This window comes from Stigmatopora argus, chromosome 24 (assembly GCF_051989625.1).
Source record: "Stigmatopora argus isolate UIUO_Sarg chromosome 24, RoL_Sarg_1.0, whole genome shotgun sequence".
In the NCBI taxonomy this organism is placed as follows: domain Eukaryota; kingdom Metazoa; phylum Chordata; class Actinopteri; order Syngnathiformes; family Syngnathidae; genus Stigmatopora; species Stigmatopora argus.
Window position 1 is genome coordinate 1,988,128 of NC_135410.1, and position 20,792 is coordinate 2,008,919.

At 44.0% G+C, this 20,792-nt stretch overlaps 1 protein-coding gene across 14 annotated transcripts in view; it reads right to left on the bottom strand.

Moving 5' to 3' along the window:
- The window catches only part of adcy1a (adenylate cyclase 1a), a 151,915-nt gene that overhangs the window by 114,771 nt on the left and 16,352 nt on the right, over positions 1-20,792 (bottom strand). For 13 of the 14 annotated variants that reach the window (XR_013298440.1, XR_013298441.1, XR_013298442.1 and 10 more), the window contains exons 2-4: positions 11,261-11,410; positions 7,028-7,146; positions 895-1,006 (exon numbers count right to left, since the gene is read on the bottom strand). Coding sequence is in view for 11 of the 14 variants with exons in the window: in XM_077594570.1 (XP_077450696.1) it covers positions 895-1,006; positions 7,028-7,146; positions 11,261-11,410 (381 nt within the window). In the remaining 3 variants the exon portion in view is untranslated. The remainder of the gene's footprint in view (positions 1-894; positions 1,007-7,027; positions 7,147-11,260; positions 11,411-20,792) is intronic. The other variant, XM_077594565.1, reaches the window with a different exon arrangement.

The window sequence follows — 20,792 nt, forward strand, 5'->3', positions numbered from 1 at the left end:
CCCAAAAACTTACAAACACCGTACAACTCGTACGGTGTTTGTAAGGTTTTTGGGGGGTTTGTAAGGGGAATCATAATCATTTATAAGGGCAGTTATCGCCAGAGGTTGACAGGTATGCGGTAGCGTTGCGCCAATGGAGTTGCATCACTGTTTTGAATCCTAACATGTTCGAAAATGACAATATTTGGTCGCAATAAACAGCCAGGCGGGATCACGCTCTTCTCGCTGACTCAATGTACACATTTTGGCCATTAAAACCCTAAATTCAGCACGCCCCTTTGAACCTACAGGATGCTGTTAAGGCCTTGATTTAAAAAAAATATGACATCACGGCGGGTTTTCGTATACACCGTTATTTGTTGGCATCGGTGAGGCAAACCTTTTCGCAGTCGCCGGGAGTTGGTTGCGCTCGGGAGGTGATGTGATATATCCATCACGGCAGAATGCCAGCAAGTCTGAAACTATCACTTGGTTGGGCTCTTGCCTGGGAAAAGCGCACTTTGTGTTTGTGGAGAAGCACTTACAATTTCGTCATACGCAGCTGGGTATGATGACAATTAGGCTTTTGTCTAGTCAATGATGATGACAAGCCTAAGTCTGATTTTTTATTTATTTATCAATGTGTTAAACTGACTGTGTTAGTTTGTTTTATTTTTTGCTATTACAAAAAAATATTCAAAAAGTTTCCACATAATCAGAAACATAAAACTATTCTTATTGATTTAGTGTGAAATAAAACGGTGGTTGTCAATAAGGTGAAACCCATATTGATTCAATGAATCACATCTCACAATGTTCTTAAATAGTTCATGTAGATGTCTTATATATATCATTTTATTTCAGTCATTTTATGGAATTTGTTACAAAAGGTTGAGGAAAAAGGCATGTACTCACTGTCGCAAGTTCATCAAACTTTCCAAAGAGTTCATTGAGCAATTTGACCAATTCCTGCGCAGTACACTGGGAAGCCAGGCTGGTAAAACCCACAATATCTGCAAATAATATGCTGTCAATTCAGAAAGAAAGTGAAATGTTAGAACGTCTGATGAAAATTTATTTTTTTCTAATGTTGTGCACTACATTCTAAACATACAAAAGAGGATATTGACAATTATGCTGTAAAGACCTTGTTGATGATCTGAAATATTTGTTAGTGCTACTTATATACCGTTGGAAATGTTGTTTTTTGCTCATTTGCTGTAATTTTTATATTGCTGACAATAGGTCACTAAGACACACAAGATAGATGAAATGATGAGAATAACAGTTGTGCCTCGAAAATCCTTTTTGATGCACATGTGAAAAAAACTTTTTGGAACCCAATGGGGATTGAACCTTCGCTCTTATGATGTGGCTGTGAACAGTTTCATTACTTTGTGGTGACCAGTGTTTTACTTTATTTTATTTCATTTGTTCAATCGTTTAAGTATCGGAAAGTGGTTAATATGTTTTTTGTAGGAAATTGGCAAAACACAAACACTGCTGATATAAGCATATTTTTTTTCCAAGATGAACAGAACACGTTCAAGGAAGTGGTAAGTATTCTATTCTGTTGTTCGTTCATTCACTTTCTCAACCGCTTTATCCTCACTGGGGTCGCGGGGGGTGCTGGAGCCTATCCCAGCTGACTTACAGCCAATCGTGGGGCACGAAGAGACGGACAACCATTGACGCTCACACTCATACATAGGGGCAATTTAGAATGTCCAATCAGCCTACCATGCATGTTTTTGGAATGTGGGAGGAAACCGGAGTAGCCAGAGAAAACCCATGCAAGCCCGGAATGAATATGCAAACTACACACAGGTGGACCGACCTGGATTTGAATCCTGGACCCCAGAGGTGTGAGGCCGATGCAGTAACCACTCAATGGCCACTATGATTCTGTTGTTTTAATCCAAATATTTCCATTAAGACTGCTTTGAACAAAGTGACATTTGGCCATTGAGTTGCATTGTTTTCTAAGGTTGATATGGTTACCATGCGAACTAGCTGCCCTAGTTAATGGCATAACAACAAGGCTTTAGCCTGCATTGTTTTCTCTAAAATGGTCGATGCGCTCAATCGGTCGCGCGTTCTCTGTACACTAAATTTTATTTTTGTATGGCCCTGATTGCTTGAGTGACTGGTTTTATTTCTTGCCGGCATGCTACTTATTGCGATCAACCCAGCGGACGTTCTCCCTAAAAATAGCCTCCCCACGCATTCCAAGCATTTCGGTAAATCCATTCAAAACATGCCAGGGGAGTAGCAAGGCATTTGACTTCCGTGTGCTCGCAGGGCTTTTAACCCTCAAAAACACTCTCAATACTCAAATAAACAGCATATTAGAGCTACACAGAGGAAATGCCTGACGGGAATGGCAACAGAATGCGGATGTGGATCGAAGACAATTTAACAGCTTTGCTAACGGATTGCAAACGGTTTGCTAGCGGATTTCTAACGGATTGCTAACGGATGGCCAACATAGCAAATCGGGCAGGCAGTGTCGCACGAGTTACATGACGATTTGGAATGAATTGTCGATGCCGATATAACAGCGAGGAGAATCAAAGGCTTGGGAGTGATGCATGCCGCGAGTTACAATGGATTGTGGATGGCTGGGATTAAGTGTCGGCCAGCACTGTTGTTCGAGCTTTCGCCAAAAACTGGAATCAAGTTCCCAGAATACACAACTCTGATTGACAGTGGAGCCTAGCATGTTGAACGCCGAACTCTTTATATCAGAGTGTACCTTTTACCTCAATAAAGCATTATCAAAGTTAGTTTTGCTCGTGCTGTCTTTAAAAAAAAAACACGCTAGCGGATAGCCTAATTTACGCTAGCAGCTAGCATAACATACACGAACGGCTAGCGTAACATACGCCATACCTAGTGTCATACTAGTGTGACATACTAGAGTGTTTGATTTATTAGTGTGACATGCTAGAGTGTTTGATTTATAAACGATTGCATGTAAAGAAGGTATAACGAGTTTGGATTGAATGGGTGTATCGGTGGTCGATTGTTGATCCTTGGATCCACATGGCAAGTGTGGGGCATGTTAAAGAAGATCGGTATTTGATTATTGATGTCTTAGCAAATAGCTTGAGGCACGGGAGGTGTGTTGAATCATTACAGTAAAAGTTGGATTGAAGTAACAACAACATCTCACTGTTCTGATTATTTGCCCCTGTGTGTCAAGGTATGCTGTTTGTTGTAAAGGCTGGTTGAGTTTGGGGTTTGTAAGATACACTGTTTAGCGTGTGAGAAAAGAGATAATGGTTATTAATGTTTATTTATGTTTGAATTACGGGCGTGAATGTGAGAGTCTCGGGTCACGCACATGGAATAGCATTTAGCACGCTACCTTCGGCCACCATTATCCTGGACAGTGTCTATAACGGTCATAGAAAGGATGTTATATTATTGATATTGCATTGTTTGCCCTGTTGAATAATAGTAGGACTACTAGAAGTTGTAAAAGGAAAAGATATAACAAGTTATGACCGTGTGTTGAACGAGTGTGTGTGTGCATTGGGTTTTGGGTTCTAAAGTGTTGATAATACGTATATATATTTATATATATAGGTGTAATTGTACATTATGTTTTGGGTTCTAACGTGTTGATAATGTATATATATGGGTGTAATTGTATGTTATGGGTTTTTGTGTTAATCATCACAGTAAAAGTTGGATTGAAGAAATAACAACATCTCACTGTTCTGATTATTTCCCCCTGTGTGTCAAGATCAAATGCAGGGTGTAACACTAGCGCCCTTTCTGAAGAAGCGCCCAATGTATTGACAAAAAACTGAAAATATACCCGAAAATTAGACTGCGCCATATAGGTGTGAAAATACGGTAAATAAAAAAAATGGTTAATGGGAGTTCCAAGTCCTTGAAGGGGAGCCCCCTCTCAGCAAGGTACAGCTTCGCGTTTGGGCTGAAACAGTTTGTGAAGGCTTTTGAGATCCAGGCTTTCCGGTTGCTCATCCAGTATACAGGGAGGAAGGCTTTTTTTTTCTTAATAGTATTAAGTTCATTTTGTCTTCTTATGGCCATGTCTGATCTACATTATCCGTGATATTTGAGGGATTACTGTACCCGCCTCACTATGCGTGGGATTGAAACGTCAGCAAATCAACCTAAAAAACACCATTGTCTGTAAAAACGAATCAGTCAAAACATAGACTTTGTTCTTGCTTTTTTAAAGCGCGAGGACGGTCGAACTTGTTGATTAAAGCTGGCTTTATCATGAGCCTGCCAGCAGCATCCCCAACAATGCGATCCGTGTCAACCCTGGCACTTTCAGTTCATTTTTGAATACGAATGTCCGGGAAGGCATCCTCTTCTAAAAAACTTGTCGCGGCATGTTCCAGCCGGGTCGCGGGGCATACCTCGCTCGCCACCGGCATGCGCCGCAGGATTTCCGTAGCTTCGCTTTTAAGCCATGTGGTCACTCTGCAATGGGGAGGCCGTCCTCATTCCGCTGTGGCTTTGCTCAAAGGCGCCGTCCAGGCATTTTCAGCAGCAATGTCAAATCCAAATAAAGCTGGAATTGACTCGAAGTATTCTCTCTCCACGAGGAATAATGTATGTGATGCGAAATGCAACCCGCCGGAAACAAGAAAAGACAAGCCGGCGTGTTTTGCAGCTATTTATAGTTTTCGGCGCACCCATTTTTCTCTGTCATATGGCAGATTGCGTCTTCTCCAGAACTTAGAGCCAACCATTTCAGCACCAAAGAAGCGGTGCCCTGTCTTCTGCCATTTTTCACCGACATTTTTTATTTATCTATTTATTTACTGTAATTTACTTCTGGTTGCAAGTTTCAGCGTAGATTTACAACATTTTTGTGAACTTTTTTATACATCAGAAATAAATTTGCTATGTAGTGAATATGCGAAAGTTGAAGCCGCGTAGTGAAGAAGGATTACAGTAAATGTAAGGTATTTACCACTCAGTATCCATACCTCTACTTACGAATGCCTCTAGGTATGAAATTTTCAGGTTACAACATTTTTTATATGCAAATGAGTGACTAGAGATACGAAAAAGATCCTTTCATGTTTCTCTTATTTTTATTCTCAGTTAAAAGACACTCCAATTCATTAGGGCCCACTTAAAACAAATAATAAATCATATTTTAAATATAATTTGGCAGATGTGCCCTACGGCTGACTGGCGACCTGTCTAGGGTGTAGTCTGCCTTTTGCCCGAAGTAAGCTGGGATAGGCTCCAGCAACCCTAACGAGGATGTGCGGTTGATAAAATGAATGAATTTGGCAAATTGAATTTTTTTATGCTGCTTCTGACGTGAAGGAACACCATCATCTCCGTCTGTTTTGGCGGGTCAATGCGTTGTGTGACTCTCACAGTTTAAAATTTTTCCCCTTTTTGTCTTACTTGTTCCACACCCCTGCCCTATGAATCTGCAAGATGCTTCGTGCCAGCTGGGACTGTGTGTCTCCTTTTTTTCTGAGTAACGGTGGCCTTGCATGTTGTGGTGCTTCAGCCTCCAGTTTGAACTTGTACGGTAAAATCTCTAAAATGTTCATCGGGACTGACCTCTTCTGAACCCACTTTTACTTCCGTATTTCATGATAAGTACAATGACTACATATATTCTTTTACTCTGGAGGCCTATGGCCTCTGCTGGGTGCTGTACTCTTGCGACATCATTGTTTTTTAAACTGATGTCAAATGTTACATAAATGTTTTTTGTACATTTTCAATAGTTATGGAAGTCTTATGAAAAATGAATGATTTATTTTTTATTCTATTTGAGGGGATTATATCGTTTAATTGCTGTGTGAAAATCTTGTGAAAGTGGGCCTGTGAAAAAAATTCTAATGTATCTTGGTGCATCTATTTTAGGCCTCCTATAATTGGAGTATAATGGAAAATGTAGGGTCTGATAACAAGTGGACCAGCAGACGGCGATGGACGTCCGGCTGCCATTGACGGCGATGGACGTCCGGCTGCCATTGACGGCGATGGACGTCCGGCTGCCATTGACGGCGATGGACGTCCGGCTGCCATCCATTCTTTTTGACTTGCGGGTCAGAATGGATGGCAGCCGGACGTCCATCACCGTCAATGGCAGCCGGACGTCCATCGGCGTCAATGGCAGCCGGACGTCCATCGCCGTCAATGGCAGCCGGACGTCCAACGCCGTCAATGGCAGCTTATTGATAATGTGTTTAATTTGGGACAATAATAGTATAAAAGAGGCAAGTTTGTCTATACCAGGGGTGGGCAAACTTTTTGACTTGCGGGCCAGAATGGATACTAAAATTGGACAGCATTTGGACACACAATGTAATTTATCAAACCTGGGGATTGAAATATAAGAAAAAAGACACAATTGAAGGTGAAAATGTATCTTCAAATTTACTTTCAACATTAAGAACATATTGTTATTCAACGAAAGAAAGCAGTCTTTAAATTGAGAGTGATGAGCGGTATTGCAGAGCAAAGGGAAGTGAATAAGGTCATTGATTTTTACTATAATTTGGACAACGTCGGCGGGCAGGATTAAAAAGCCTAACGGGCCGTAGTGGGGCGAGCGAGCGAATCCGGCGATGAATAGCAATGTACACACACGCCAATAGATATTTTGATATTAATGCTCTTACATTGTCAATGCAATTACAAACTTACTCTCTCTATCATGATTATAATTTTGAGAGCGAGAGATTACCTGGTTGTTCTCTCGCTCTCATAATTTGACAGCGAGCGAACCCGGCGACTAAACATCCGGTCGACGGCCCGGCCGTTCTCCGAAACGTCCATTCGACGCCCGTCCGGGGACCAAACGTTTTTCGACGAAACGTCCGAGTACCATCTCTGCCAACAGGTATTCGGTTGTAAGTTTGATCAACTTTGATAAACACAGCAAAAAGCACTTTGCTTTCTTTGTAAACCTGCTTAATTTTATTATTTTAATAATAAGATCTATTCTCGACCTGATGTCTAAAGGGACTAAAACACCGCTAGATGTCTTAATGTCTCTGGGTCCAGAGTTGTCATGACTACCCCATACCTGACATTATCATGACGTTGAATGTAGATCTTATGAAAGATTCTCTCGGGGGGCTTTAGAAAGTCTTCCTTCATCTCCATGGCAACGTTCCTGGGCAGTAGACTCATGAGCAGACGCTCCTAAGAAGCGAGAGGTTATGAATGTCATTTAACTAGTTCACACATAATTTTTTTTCATGAAATATTGAAAAGACTTACTGAGGAAAAAATGTGACCAGCCCCACAAATAGCCATTTTCTCAAAATATTCATTCATTTTCTGAACCGCTTATTCTCACATGGGACACGGGGTGGTGGTGGAGCCTATCCCAGCTAACTACGGGCATCAGGTAGGGGAGACCGTGAATTGGTGGGCAGCCAATTGCAGTTCAAAAGGAGAAACATTCAGGCTCACACTCATTCCAAGAAGCAATTTAGTGTTCAACCAGTCTACCCTTCATGTTTTTGGGATGTGGGAGGAAACCGGAGAAAACCCACGCAAGAGAGAACATGCAAACGCCACACAGTGAAGACCAACCTGGTCTCGAGCCCTTGAACCCAGAACTGTGAGGCTGGTGCGCTAACCACTCATGCGCCGGGCCGCCCCATCATGGAATTCTTTGATTAAAATTATCAGTACGAATGAAATGAATAAGTGGGCCCTGTTATTCATCGAAAAACAAGAGAAGAAACTGACGTGTGGTTGACGAATATTGCATGGCAATACTACTGGCCGTAACCCACCTACAAGCATCACTATGACATTGACGCTGAAGGAAACATTAAAAGCGACAACTTCTTGGCATGGCTTTTCTGTAGAGAACAGCGAGATAGAGATACTTTTCCTCCTTTGGAATTGTATTTAATGCTGCGTTATTTTGAATTCAGAATTTGAAGTAGTTTAGTGTTTTGTGGGCATGTGTCCATGTGCTAAAGTTAGCTTCTTCTTTAATGTACTGTACTACTGCACGGATAGAACAAGTTTGTGCACGCTTGTTATTCATTTAATTACATTAATAAATCATTTTCTCATCATTTTCTTTCATTTTCTTTCTTGCACCTTTCATAGAAAAAGTGGGACACTGATCATTTTTAAAGGGTTTAGTTCAGGGGTTGGGAACCCTTTTGAAAGAGAGCCATAAACAATTCCTATTTTCAAGTGTTATTCCTTGAGAGCCATACTCACAATTTGAAAGTCAAAATTAATAAAAATATCTTTTTGTGATTTTACGTTTAAAGTACAAGTCTCTTTTGACAAAGTTGTTACACTGTTGCTAATCACTGAATATCAATTAGTTCAATGAGTATCAATGAGAGAATGGATGCAGAAGACTGTGAAATGTACTCTCTTTACATCAAAACCAAGCTGCCATGCTTCTTTTGTAACCAAATGGAATTTTCCAGTAACACCGCCTATGGAATTTTCCAGTAACACCGCCTATGTGTTAAGGCATGCACGTCACCGCCTACTTTTGTGTCACCGCCTATTTTTCAGTCAGGTGATCTTGTTTTAATAAAACCCATTGATGCGGAAGGAGATCACGGAGATCACGGAGACCATGCGGAGAGCGCAGGAAGATTGAACTCTCTGTCTGTCTCTCTCCGTGCTCCCCTTCTGCAGAAGCGTTAAAATCTCACTCCATCTGTCTTGGTGTGCTTACTTGTGTCCGACCTTTTTGAATGTTCAGCGCGGACGTGACAAAGACTCTACTGAAAAAGAATGCCTCAGTGCCGACGTGACGTTCCTATTGGTGTGTTCGGGATTCGGCTCTCTCACCACTGGTTTCCATATTTTAGCTCAAAGCCATATGCACCCATCAAAAGAGCCACATGTGGCTCCAAGCCATAGGTTCCCTACCCCTGGTTTAGTTGGTAGTTTTTTGAGGACCGTGGAACAAATGACAGAATTTACATATAAGGTATTGCTCCACTTACGAAAAGTTCAAGTTACAAAAAAAAGTTCTGGAACCAATTACTTTTGTAAATAGAATTACGACTGTAATTAGCAAAACAGTTCGCATTTGTTCATTTTCCACAACACTTAAGGGTAATGCTGAAGACTATCCCAGGTGACTTCGGTCGAAAGGCGAACTACACCCAAGACTGGTCGCCAGTGAGTCGTACCACACCCACAGAGACAAACAACCATTCACAATCACAATCACGCTGAGTGTGAATCGAACCCACACCGCTCACACCAAAGTCAGTTGAAACAAATATCTTAAAATTGAAAAAAAATCTCATATTCTTCCGCTTATCTGAGGTCGCGTCACCAGGACAGGATAACCCAGACTTCCATCTCCCCAGCTACTTCATCCAGCTCTTCCAGGAAGATCCCAAGGCGTTCGTAGGCCAGCCAGGAGACATAGCCTCTCCAGCGCGTCCTATGTCGGCCCCATGGCCTCCTCCCGGTGGGATGTGCCCAGAACACCTCACCAGGTAGGCGTCCAGGAGGCATCTTAATCAGATGCCAGAGTCAATTCATCTGACTTCTCTTGCTCCGGAAAAGAAGCAGCGGAGGTTGGACACCCTGCGGAGGAATCTCATTTCAGCCGTTCGTATACGGGATCTTGTTGTTTCTGTCACGACCCAGAGCTAGTGACGATAGATTAGGAGGTGCTGATTCTAATCCCGACCGACCGCTTCACACGCGGCTGCGAATCGTTCTAGTGAGAATTGGAGCTCACAGCTTGATGAAGGCATCAGAACCTCATCATCTGCAAAAAGCAGGGATGCATTATTGAGGCCACCAAACTGGACCCCCCTCAATACTACGGCAGCATCTAGATATTCTGTCCATAAAAGTTATGAACAGAATCTGTGCTATCGGACGCTCTGGCGGAGTCCAACCCCACTGGAAATGGATCCGAAATACTGCGGAACTACGTGGAACAAACTGGTCATAGAGGGACCAGACCCACGTATCAGGGATTCCAGAACCCCATACTCCCGTAGTAGCCCCCACAAGACTTCCCGGGGTACAACGTGTCAAACGCCTTCTCCAACTCCACAAAGCACATGTAGATTGGTTGGGCAAACACCCAAGCCTTCCCCAAGAATCCCGCTGAGGGTATAGAGCTGATCCACTGTTGCATGCCTAGGATGAAAACCACACTGCTCTTCCTGAATCCAAGATTCCACCTCCTGGCGGACCCTCCTCTTCAGTAGTGCAGAATAGAGCTTCCTGGGGAGGCTGAGGAGTGTGATTCTCCTATATTGGAAGAATTCATCCAGTCCCCATTTTTAAAAAGGGGGACCACCACCCCAGTCCGCTAATCAAGAAACACTGTCCGCGATATCCACGCTATGTTTCAGAGGCGTGTCAACCAAGAGAGCCCCGCAACATTTCAGCTTTTTAACCACCTCAGTGACTTCAACCCCAGAGATCAGAGAATCTGCCTCCGAGTCCCCAGGCTCTGCTTCCTCATGGGAAGGCTTTTCGGTGGAGTTGAGGTTGTCCCACCGATTCACAACATCCCGAGCCGCGTGCTGCTTGGCCAGCTAGCACCATCAGCTGCCTCCGGAGTGCCATAGGCTAAAAAGGCCCAATAGGACTTCTTCTTCAGCCTGACGGCATCCCTAACCACAGGTAAAAAAAAAAATTTTTTTAAATAGCAAATGCGTAAAAATCATCGTGATAATCTTTTTTAAGAATGATTTTCACATTCAAGACACCAGTAAGAGAGGCCAGCAGCCCAGTTAGAGCTGTTGGCCCAATCAGTTTCTGTGTCTTTTTCTTCCCGGATAAATTGTGACCTTAACTGAAGTATGGGGGCCATGAAAGCAATCTGGTTGTGTAATTACAGGTCAAAAAGGAAGCCTGCTACCGCTGGAAAAAGCACAGCATATCATCAACTCACCTCAAAAGCACAGTTTCTATGGCTGTTTGGTTTGTGTGTTTTTAACATATTGGATGTCATAGAATACACTACTTAATTAATTCTCAACAGTTAGATGAAGATGTTATGTTTCGGTTAAAGTTCCCTGCTGCTTATTTAAATTGTACATGTACAGCGGTGTGCAAGGAGGGTGTGCAATTTCCAGTGCGAGCGTATATGTCACAGTAATTGCTCTTTCCTTATATAGCTGCTGTCATACTTACTGGCTCCTTTTAAGGGAGACTGTTAGAATGCATTTACACCTGAAACCATAAAATGAAATTGTCATCTAATACTCAGATTTCTGAGTGCAAAAAAACCAAGGTATAATCTTTGGCATGCACTCAATCTGTTGTTGTGGTTTTGTGCACACCTCACCTGTTTTTCGTTCTCGTCCTCCAGTCTTAGCCTCTCCTCGATGCAGTTCCGAGCTTGAAGGAAGACCTTCCTCTGTGTGCGCTCAGTGAGGATTCTCACAAACACCCCCAACATGTTGACACTGCTAAAAAGCACGGCGTTGGCCGCCATCTATTATCAAACAAGACCAGCCAGGGCATACGCAAATGAATGATCACAATCACCACAAATTTTTCACATAGTGCAATGAATCGAACCATGTCAAAAACAGTAATCCCTCAAATTTTGCGGATAATGTAGACAAGACCATCGCCGTGATAATGGAAAAACCGCAGACCCTCCATTTTCGTGGATAACGTAGACCAGACATGGCCGCGATAATAAAAAAAAACGTGAAGTAAGATCACCCCTATTATTACCACCATACATGTTTTTGTACACAGGTACAATTATCAAGAAGTGGATTTATGAAATATTACAGATATAATCACTCATTCATTCATTCATCTTCCATACCGCGCATCGTCGAAAGGGTTGCGGGGGGTTTGCTGGAGCCTAACCCACCTAATTTCGGGCGAAAGGCAGAGCGCACCCTAGACTGGTCGCCAGTCAACCGTAAGGAACATAGAGAGACAAACAACCATCCACGCTCACAATCATACGCCACCAGAGGGAATCGAGCCCACGCATGCCCGCACCAAAGTCAAGCAAGTGAACCTCTACACCACGAGGCGGCCAGCAGTTGTAATCATATGAAAAGAATAATGTATTAATAACTAAATATAATCTATAAGTAAAAAATGTAAATACAGTCATACCTCTACTTACAAAGTTAATTGGTTCCAAGACTTTTTTCGTAAGATGTGTACTTTATACATAAATTTTCTAATTTGTTCCACAATCCTCACACAACTACCAACTAACCCTTTAAAATTGGTCGAAGTGTCCGAATTTTGTATGAAAGATGTAAGAAAACACACAAAAATGAGAGAAAATTACAAGGAAATTATTTATTAATGTCTTAAAATAAATAAAGCATATGAAAATGTGCCCTGCACCGCTGAAATCTCTCCCTCCATGGCCGTTATAGTTGTAATCCCCGTGTTTGTCCGCCAGATGGTAGCAAGAGCCCGTTCTACTAGGGCCGAAAGCTGTCCACTTTGCATTACATTTTAGACTCTTACGTGTGCCCTGTGTGGGTGCATGTGAAAATATGTGTCACGTTGCATTTGAACAGTTTTTAATCGCATCTACTTTCGTATCTAGAGGCATTCTTAAGTAGAGGTATGACTGAACTTTGAATACTGTACTCATAGTAAAAATAGTTCCTCTTTGTTTGATATAAATAAAAAAACAGGTTAATGAAAGTTTGAGTCCAAGTCCTCCTGCACAGTCCAGACATTGAAGGGCAAGCCCCTTTTCCTTTTTTTGTAGTGAAGAAGGCCCAGAAACGACTCAATTTCCTCAGGGTACTCAGGAGGAACAACTTGGACACTAAGCTTCAGACGCTACAGGTCTGCATGTCTTTTTAACCACCGTTCGGACAGTGGAAAAATTGTGTCAGCAGGCGATGGGGCTGGTGGTCAGTGAAGAGGACATTGACAAGTTGGTCGAGGCGCACCAAAACAAACTCTCAACGGAAGAGCTGAAGGAGCAGGAGTTAATGCAACGCTCGGCGCTACATGAGGAATTCAACGAGAAGGCGGCTGAGAAAGAAGCAGCCACCATTCCCACACCACAAATCAGGAAAAAAATGGGGGGAGAAATTTTATTTTTTATTTACTTCGTGGAAAAAACATCCTGAAAAAATGTTCACCAGTCGTGCGATCACCCACATTTTAGAAACAGTATTAAAAGTTGTCAAATGCAATGGTCTTTAGATTGATTTTTCACAAAACGTCCGTCAACACGCACAGCCGAAGGCGAACTTAAACCCAAACAGGTAAAGCAGTGGCGATTAAAAAAAAATGGGTGAAAAATTGAATGCCAAAGAAATCTTAAAACATGAAAAAGACTAAAAAAATCAATTTCATGTTATTTTGAATTCTTAATGTTATGTTCGTTTGGGGCCACACGATGGTGGAGTGGTTCTTCTGCCTGACTTTGGTGTGGGCAGTCTGGGTTCAATTCCCACTCAGTGGCAGTGTGATTGTGAGAGTGAGTGGTCGTCTGTCTCTCTGTGTGCCCTACGACTGACTGGCGACCAGTCTAGGGTGTAGTCTGCCTTTTTCAAGGGTAATTAGAAATCCAAACAGAGCTGGAATAGGCTCGGCGTCGCCTTGCTCCAAGAGGAGATTTGCGCGATCCAAAATACAATTCGAATAAAAAAGGAAAAGGCAACATGTCGTCGTTTTTGGCCTTTGGTGTTTCATTCTTCTTCAACGGTTAAATTCCGCTTCTTCTTCGGCGCTGAGTTGGGTGGCAGTGCCAGTTTCATCTTGAATTTTGAGATTTTTATGACCATTTTTATTTGGATACTTAATATAAAATACTGCGACGTACTGAACTGTGAATGTTGAAAGTGGTGAAGGATGGCAGTACAACTATAAAACATTGATCCATCTACACTTTTTAGAGGTGTGACGTGCAAACGTCCATGTCTTTATTCTTGCATCGTATAGTCAGAGACCAAGTGCAACAGATTACAATGTGAAGAAGGCTTGAAGAACAAGTGCTGTACAGTGAAAGGGCTGGCAGAAGAAAAGCTTGATTGATTAAGGATCTAAGTCTATATACTGTGCAGGACACTTCATTGAAGGAGGAACTCTTTGTTTGCCACCTTGTTTAAAAAGAAGGTCAAATGTGAAAGAGAATTCTGGTCAATACTTATCCTGTATTGTGGACGAAGCTGAATAGATTGTGTCTTATGGTGTCAGTCTATCCCTAATTATATTAATCAGGTCAACAAAAAATGTTTTGCTTTGATGCAAACACTTTTCTCAAGTAATTTTGGGGGGCTAAATCCAAATCAAAATCTGGACATTTTTTCCCTGAGTGCTTTAGTTGTCTTTTTTTTAACCAAGTGGGAAACAGGCACTTAATCACAGTTTAAAGATAGCAATATATAGCAGTAATGTAAATACATTCATTCATGCATTCTTTCATCTTCCGTACCGCCCATCCTCGAAAGGGTTGCGGGGGTTGCTGGAGCCTAACCCAGTTGTTTTCAGGTGAAAGGGAGACTACACCCTGGACTGGTCGCCAGCCAGTCGTTGGAAACACACAGAGACAAATGGCCACCCGCACTCCCAATCATACAGCCACCTGCGGGAATCGAGCCTGCGTCTGCCCGCATCGGAGTCAGGCGAGTGAACCTCTACACCACAAGGCAGCTTAATGTAATACATGCGATCCCATTTTGAGACAACAGCAGAGACAGGGGACCAACAATAATGTGACATGTGCTGCACTACACTACTCCCAAAGAGCTACAATATGTTAACTTAAATTTTGACATCATTTCCCGAACTGCTTTATCCTCATTAGGGTCGAGGGGGGTGCAGGAGCCTATCCGAGCTGACTCCGGGTCAGAGGCGGAGGATATCCTGAATCGGTGGCCAGCCGATTGCAGGCCACAAGGAGACGGACAACCATGCATGTTCACACCCAAACCTAGGGGCAATTTAGAGTGTCCAATCAGCCTACCATGCATGTTTTTGGAATGTGGGAGGAAACCGGAGAACCCAGAGGAAACCCATGCAGAGCCGGGGAGAACATGCAAACTCAACACAGATGGACATGACCTGGATTTGAACCCAGGACCCCAGAGCTGTGAGGCCGACACGTGAACCACTCGCGCCACTCTATGGTGATTTTTTCAACTTTTCATTATTCAGTTGAATATCAAAATACAGTCATACCTCTAGTTACGAATGCCTCTAGGTACAACATTTTCAGGTTACAATTTTTTTATATGCAAATGAGTGACTCGAGATACGAAAAAGTTCCAAGTTACAAAATTCCCCCAAAAGTACATGCATTTCGTATTCTGTCATTTTATTTTGAAAATATATATGCATTGATTCTCACTTTAGAACATCGCTATCCTCTACTAGGCTCTCATTTCATCGCTCTCATTCTCGCTCATATAATGAAAATAAAAGCATTCAATTCAATTCAATTGGCATCACAACGACCACTATCCATGTTTCAAGATTCTCTCTGACATAACTGTCCACCTCGACTGAATGCTCCCCCTATTAATGATTGCATTTCCCCTCATTAAGAGAGTAAAAAACTTACAAATGCAACATGGCACATATTTCACACACACAAAGGGCACAGGTAAAAGTCTAAACTGTAGTACAAAGTGGATGGCTTTCGGCCCTGGTAGAACGGGCTCTTGTCGACATCTGGCGGACAAACACCGGTATTACATCTCACGGACGGAACTATTTCAGCGGTGCAGTCACATTTTCATATGCTTCATTTATTTTAATCTCTCTCATTTTTGTGTTACCTCACATCTTTCAAACAAAATTGGGACACTTTGACCCGGGGATTGGCAATAAATAATTGGTAGAAAATTGTTGGATTTATTATGGAATGTTTGTATATGTGTTGTAAGCATTTTTAATAAGTAATAAGGCTATGAATTAATTCATGATGATATTATAGATGTATGCATTTTAATTACTTTTGTATAAGAGTGTCTTTAATTTGAGACTGGGACAAACTCGAGGTCACCCTGCTGGCTCCAGCTTGTTGACATAACACCTCAAGGACTGTTACTGGGAGATAGACCTCGCAACCCAGGCACCCAGATGCAAGTTCGCAATGATCTACGAAGGACTCATAAATTGTTTTGTCTGGGACGCCGGCAGTTTACCTTATAAAGAAATTATTATGCTTATACTGCAAATTCTTACGCAGGTGTTTTGGTTTCAATCTAATGATGGCAATTGTTTTGAATCAGATTACATTGAAATGTTTTCAGTTATGTGCGATGAAGAATATGACATATTTTACTCCTTCATTTTATTGTAGCTGTTTCATTTTGATATAGTACCACAGTAGGATTAAAACTATTGTTCTCAACTCGTACCACAGTAGGATTAAAACTATTGTTCTCAACTCAATTACAATGAACAAAAGGTCTTTTGTCCTTTAATCCTACTGTGGTACGAGTTGAGAACAATAGTTTTAATCCTACTGTTTTTTTTTAGCCATAAAAATGGCGGCGCACACGGATGCAGCGGCTTTTGGCTCTCCAGTTTGGTGTATTCTTTTCTCAATCCTATCGTTATTTACCAACATCTGCGAGGCAAACTTTTCCTACAGTCGCCACGACTTAATTGCTATCGGAAGGAGATGCGATATATCCGATGTCACAACGAACTACCAACGAACCTACGATATCCCCGAGGGCATCTCGAGACCTCCGGGATCTCCGTGGATAGTCAGCCCACTCAAAGCACGTCGAAGGAGGCGAAGGCGGCGGAGAGAAAGGAGGCAAAAGCGCGGATGTCGGGCGGGCCTTGCTGCTAAGCTAAGTCAACAACTACACCGAGCACCGCTCCCGAGTATCTTTTTGACCAACGCCAAATCCATCACCCACAAAATGGACGAGTTGGAACTTCGAATTGCCACCAACAGCTTTGTTAAGAACTGTAACATTATCCTCATCACGGAAACGTGGCTACACCAGCAAATCCCGGACGCTGCGGTTTCGCTAGCTAGCCGAACGCTTTTTCGGAACGATCGTTCAAAGGAACTAACAGGCAAAAGCAGAGGAGGAGGACTTTGCTTGTTCATACATAATGAATGGTGTGGTGACAGTAGGATCATTGACACTCACTGTTCCCCGGACTTAGAGCTATTGGCAGTACGATGTAGGCCCTACTATCTACCGAGAGAGCTAACTGTCGTCATAGTAACGGCGGTCTATATTCCTCCTGATGCTAACGTCAACACGGCATTAAACCTCCTGCTAATGGCTGTAAACAAACAACAGCTTGACCATCCCGATGGAGTCTGTATTGTTGCTGGTGACTTCAACAGAGCATGTTTAAAGACTGTTCTACCTAAGTTTATCCAATACGTAAAATGTCACACGAGGGGAGACAAAACTCTTGACCATGTTTATTCTAACATTAAACATGCTTACAAAGCCACTTCCCTCCCTCACCTAGCTGGATCAGATCACCTCTGTCTAGCCCTCACCCCAGCATACACTCCATTCCGGAGGCTAACAAGGCCACAAATAAAGACAATAAAAACTTGGCCCGAGGATGCCCTTTCTCAGCTGCAGGACTGTTTTTTCCGCACCAAGTGGGAACTCTTTGAACACGACAACCTCCAGGACTATACGGACGCTGTACTCTCCTATATCAAAAACTGCATGGACAATGTCACTAGGAATAAACAAATACAGGTTTTTCCAAATCAAAAAGGCGAAACATTGTGCGCAGAAAGAAAAAGAGGTCGCTTAGGAATGTCAACATTGATAAGCTGCTTCGCAGCATTCGTGAAAGTCACAGTTAGCGGCTGAGAGCGCGCTTCCGTTAAACACTTCATAATAAAAGCAGCAGGGTTTCCGCAATGACCTTCGCACTTATTCTTTGGATTTAATCAGAAATGTCTTTCGAGGTGATAGAAAATCTGTTTGGCAAAGATTGATTTAATAAAAGCTTTGGAATTGGGAATAATGCAATTATTATTATTTTATTTTTTTGTTTTGTGAAGTTCAAAGGGCTCTTTTTTTTTTTTTCAATTCAATTTATTTGGCAAAAAAAAAGCACTAGGCTAAGGGCCATGTAACAAGACACAAGAAATGTGCAACAAACGCGGTGTAGTCACTGGTTCACGGCCAAAAAGTCATCCAGAGCCCGCTTGAACTGGGCGACCGTCGGCTTCTCGACCACACCCTGCGGAAGCCGGTTCCAAGGACCGGCGATGCGCACTGAAAAAGCCGCCTTCCGCTGATTCAACCGGAACCCGCGAGGGTACAGCTTCCACGGATGACCCCTCAGACCCCGATCAGGTGCGGGCGTGAAGAAGAGGTCGCGGGGCACGCTGTAGATGCCGTGGAGGATGTTGTAGGCCAGTATTAGGTCCCCTCGCAGACGCCTAGCCTCAAGGGTCGGCAGGTTGAGTCGCTGGCATCTTTCCTCGTAGGACAATAGCCTGAGGCCGCGGACCATCCTCGTTGCAAGCCTCTGGACCCGCTCCAGATGCTGGATGTCCTTGGCGAGGTACGGTGATGCGGCTTGGATCCCATACTCGAGAATGGGCCTCACCAGGGAAACATACAACGGAAGGAAGATGTCTGCTGTGATGACGGCAAAGGACCGGAACATTAGGAACAGAACTCCGCGAGCTTTGTTGGCTGCTTGGATGCATTGGGCCGTTGGTTTGAACGTGTCGTCGACAATGATGCCCAGATCTTTGCACCGTTGAGTTCGTTCCAGTTCCAGGCGTCCCGGTTCAAAGTCAAGAGGTGAATCAGGAGGAGCCCCAATAGCCAGATGACTGCATTTCGTGATATTGAGCCGCAGGTCCCACAGGTTCGACCAACTCCACACATGATGAAGGCACCTACGCAGGTCCTCGTAGTCGCTCCGGGGAGCAACGAGCTTCACATCATCGGCGAAGAGGAGAACCCGCTGGGAGATGTGCTCTGGCAGGTCGTTTACAAACACCACGAACAGCAGTGGTCCAAGAACGGAGCCTTGGGGGACACCGCTGGGGGCGTTTTGAGTCTCTGAAAGTATGCCGTTGACTTGTACCTGAAAGGTGCGGCCAGCCAAAAACGCATCAATCCACCTCACGACCGCTGGGTGAATCGCATACGCTTCCAACTTGCGGAGTAGCAAGCGATGGTTGACCGAGTCAAACGCCTTGGCGAAGTCCAGGAAGACCAGGTCGGCAATTTGTCGATCGTCCATTAATTGAGTGACCCATTCCTCCATCATCAGCAAGTTGGTGAGGCAGGATCTGTTGGACACGAATCCATGCTGACTATCGGCGATCGCCGCTGTGATCTGGAGATGGGCCATCATGGACGTTTTGATAATTGATTCTAACATTTTGCAGATTACTGAAGTGAGGGAGACCGGTCGGTAATTCAACGGGTCCTCTCGGTCTCCTTTCTTGTAGATAGGGCAGATGACGGCCCGTCTCCAGTCTTCGGGAACTTCACCTGATTGCAAGGACAGTGTGAAGAGATATGCGAGGGGAAGTGCTATGGTCGGAGCGAGTGCCTGGAGGACCCTCGGGTGAATACCATCCGGACCATGGCTTTTAGTGGCGTCCAGACACATCAAGGCTCGGTAGACTTCAGGAGGTGTAATGGCAACTGCAGGCATTGGGGGAACATCCCGAGCAAATGGGGGTGCTGGTCGCCCATCATCGGCTTTGTAAATGCCTGCGAACACCCTAGCAAAAAGAGAGCTTTGCCCCTCTGCATCCGTGACACCGACTCCATCAGCATCCCTGAGTTTAACCACTTGATTGTGCAGACGTTTGTTGGCTTGAACATGGGCGAAGAAGCGCTTGGGGTTTGCACGAGATGACTGCGCCAACCTCAGCTCATACTTGCTCCGCTCTTGCCTTTCAGTGAACACTGCCCTATTTCGTTGCTGCTTATAGACCTCATATGCAGCTGCCGTGCCTCGTTCCTGGAATTCGCGCCAAGCAACGTCTCTGAGAGTCCGTTCCCGCTTCACCTTTTGCGTCGCCCAGGGTTTGTGCTTCTGGTGCCGTGGCATCGACAATGGTACTGAGCGCTCAGTCACCCGGAGTATGGATTGTTTCAACAATGCCCACAGCTCGCCGACTGAAGTGATCTCCATGAAGGAAGCCCAGTCAACAGCCTCGGAAGCCTCCTCCAGTGCGTGATGATTCAGGGTAGCAAACCTTCTCTTCGGAAGCATCACGCTCTGTAAGGCCGGAATTGTTGCGTGCCAGTTGAACTTGAGCACCGCATGGTCAGACATGGAGAGCGGCGGGAGGATGCTGAGAGACGATACCGACGACGGGTAGCACGTGAGTACCAGGTCCAGAAGAGACGGGCGTTGGTTACTGCGGAAGCGTGTCGGAGCTGCAACATGCTGTGTTAAAAAGCAGTTATCAACTGTGTCGAGGAGTGCCTGGTCGAACCGGTCGGCTGATGAGCAGACGACATCGCTCCAGTCTATTGATGGTGCGTTGAAGTCACCAACAATAAGGCAGTCCTGGTGTGATGAGACCGAGCGAATTGCACTGATTACGTGGTTGTCGTCTTCGGCGGTAGCTTGCGGAGATCGGTAGACTCCCAAGATAGGCAGACAGACTCCGCCCACAGTTACATTGCATCGCACAACCTCAAAGAAGTCGGTCTGTTGAGCAGCGGGAGGGAGAGGACAAAGGGAGGGCTTTAGCTCGCCCTTAGCATAGATGATAACTCCACCACCACGTCTGTCTCGCCTGTCGCACCGGAAGGGGATGTAGCCCATCAGGTTTATCTCAGCGTCGTGCACTTCAGAGCTTAGCCAAGTTTCAGTAATGACGATCAAATCAGGCTTGAATCCTGATACAATACTGAAGAGGTCACTGAACTTTGCGATCAAACTGC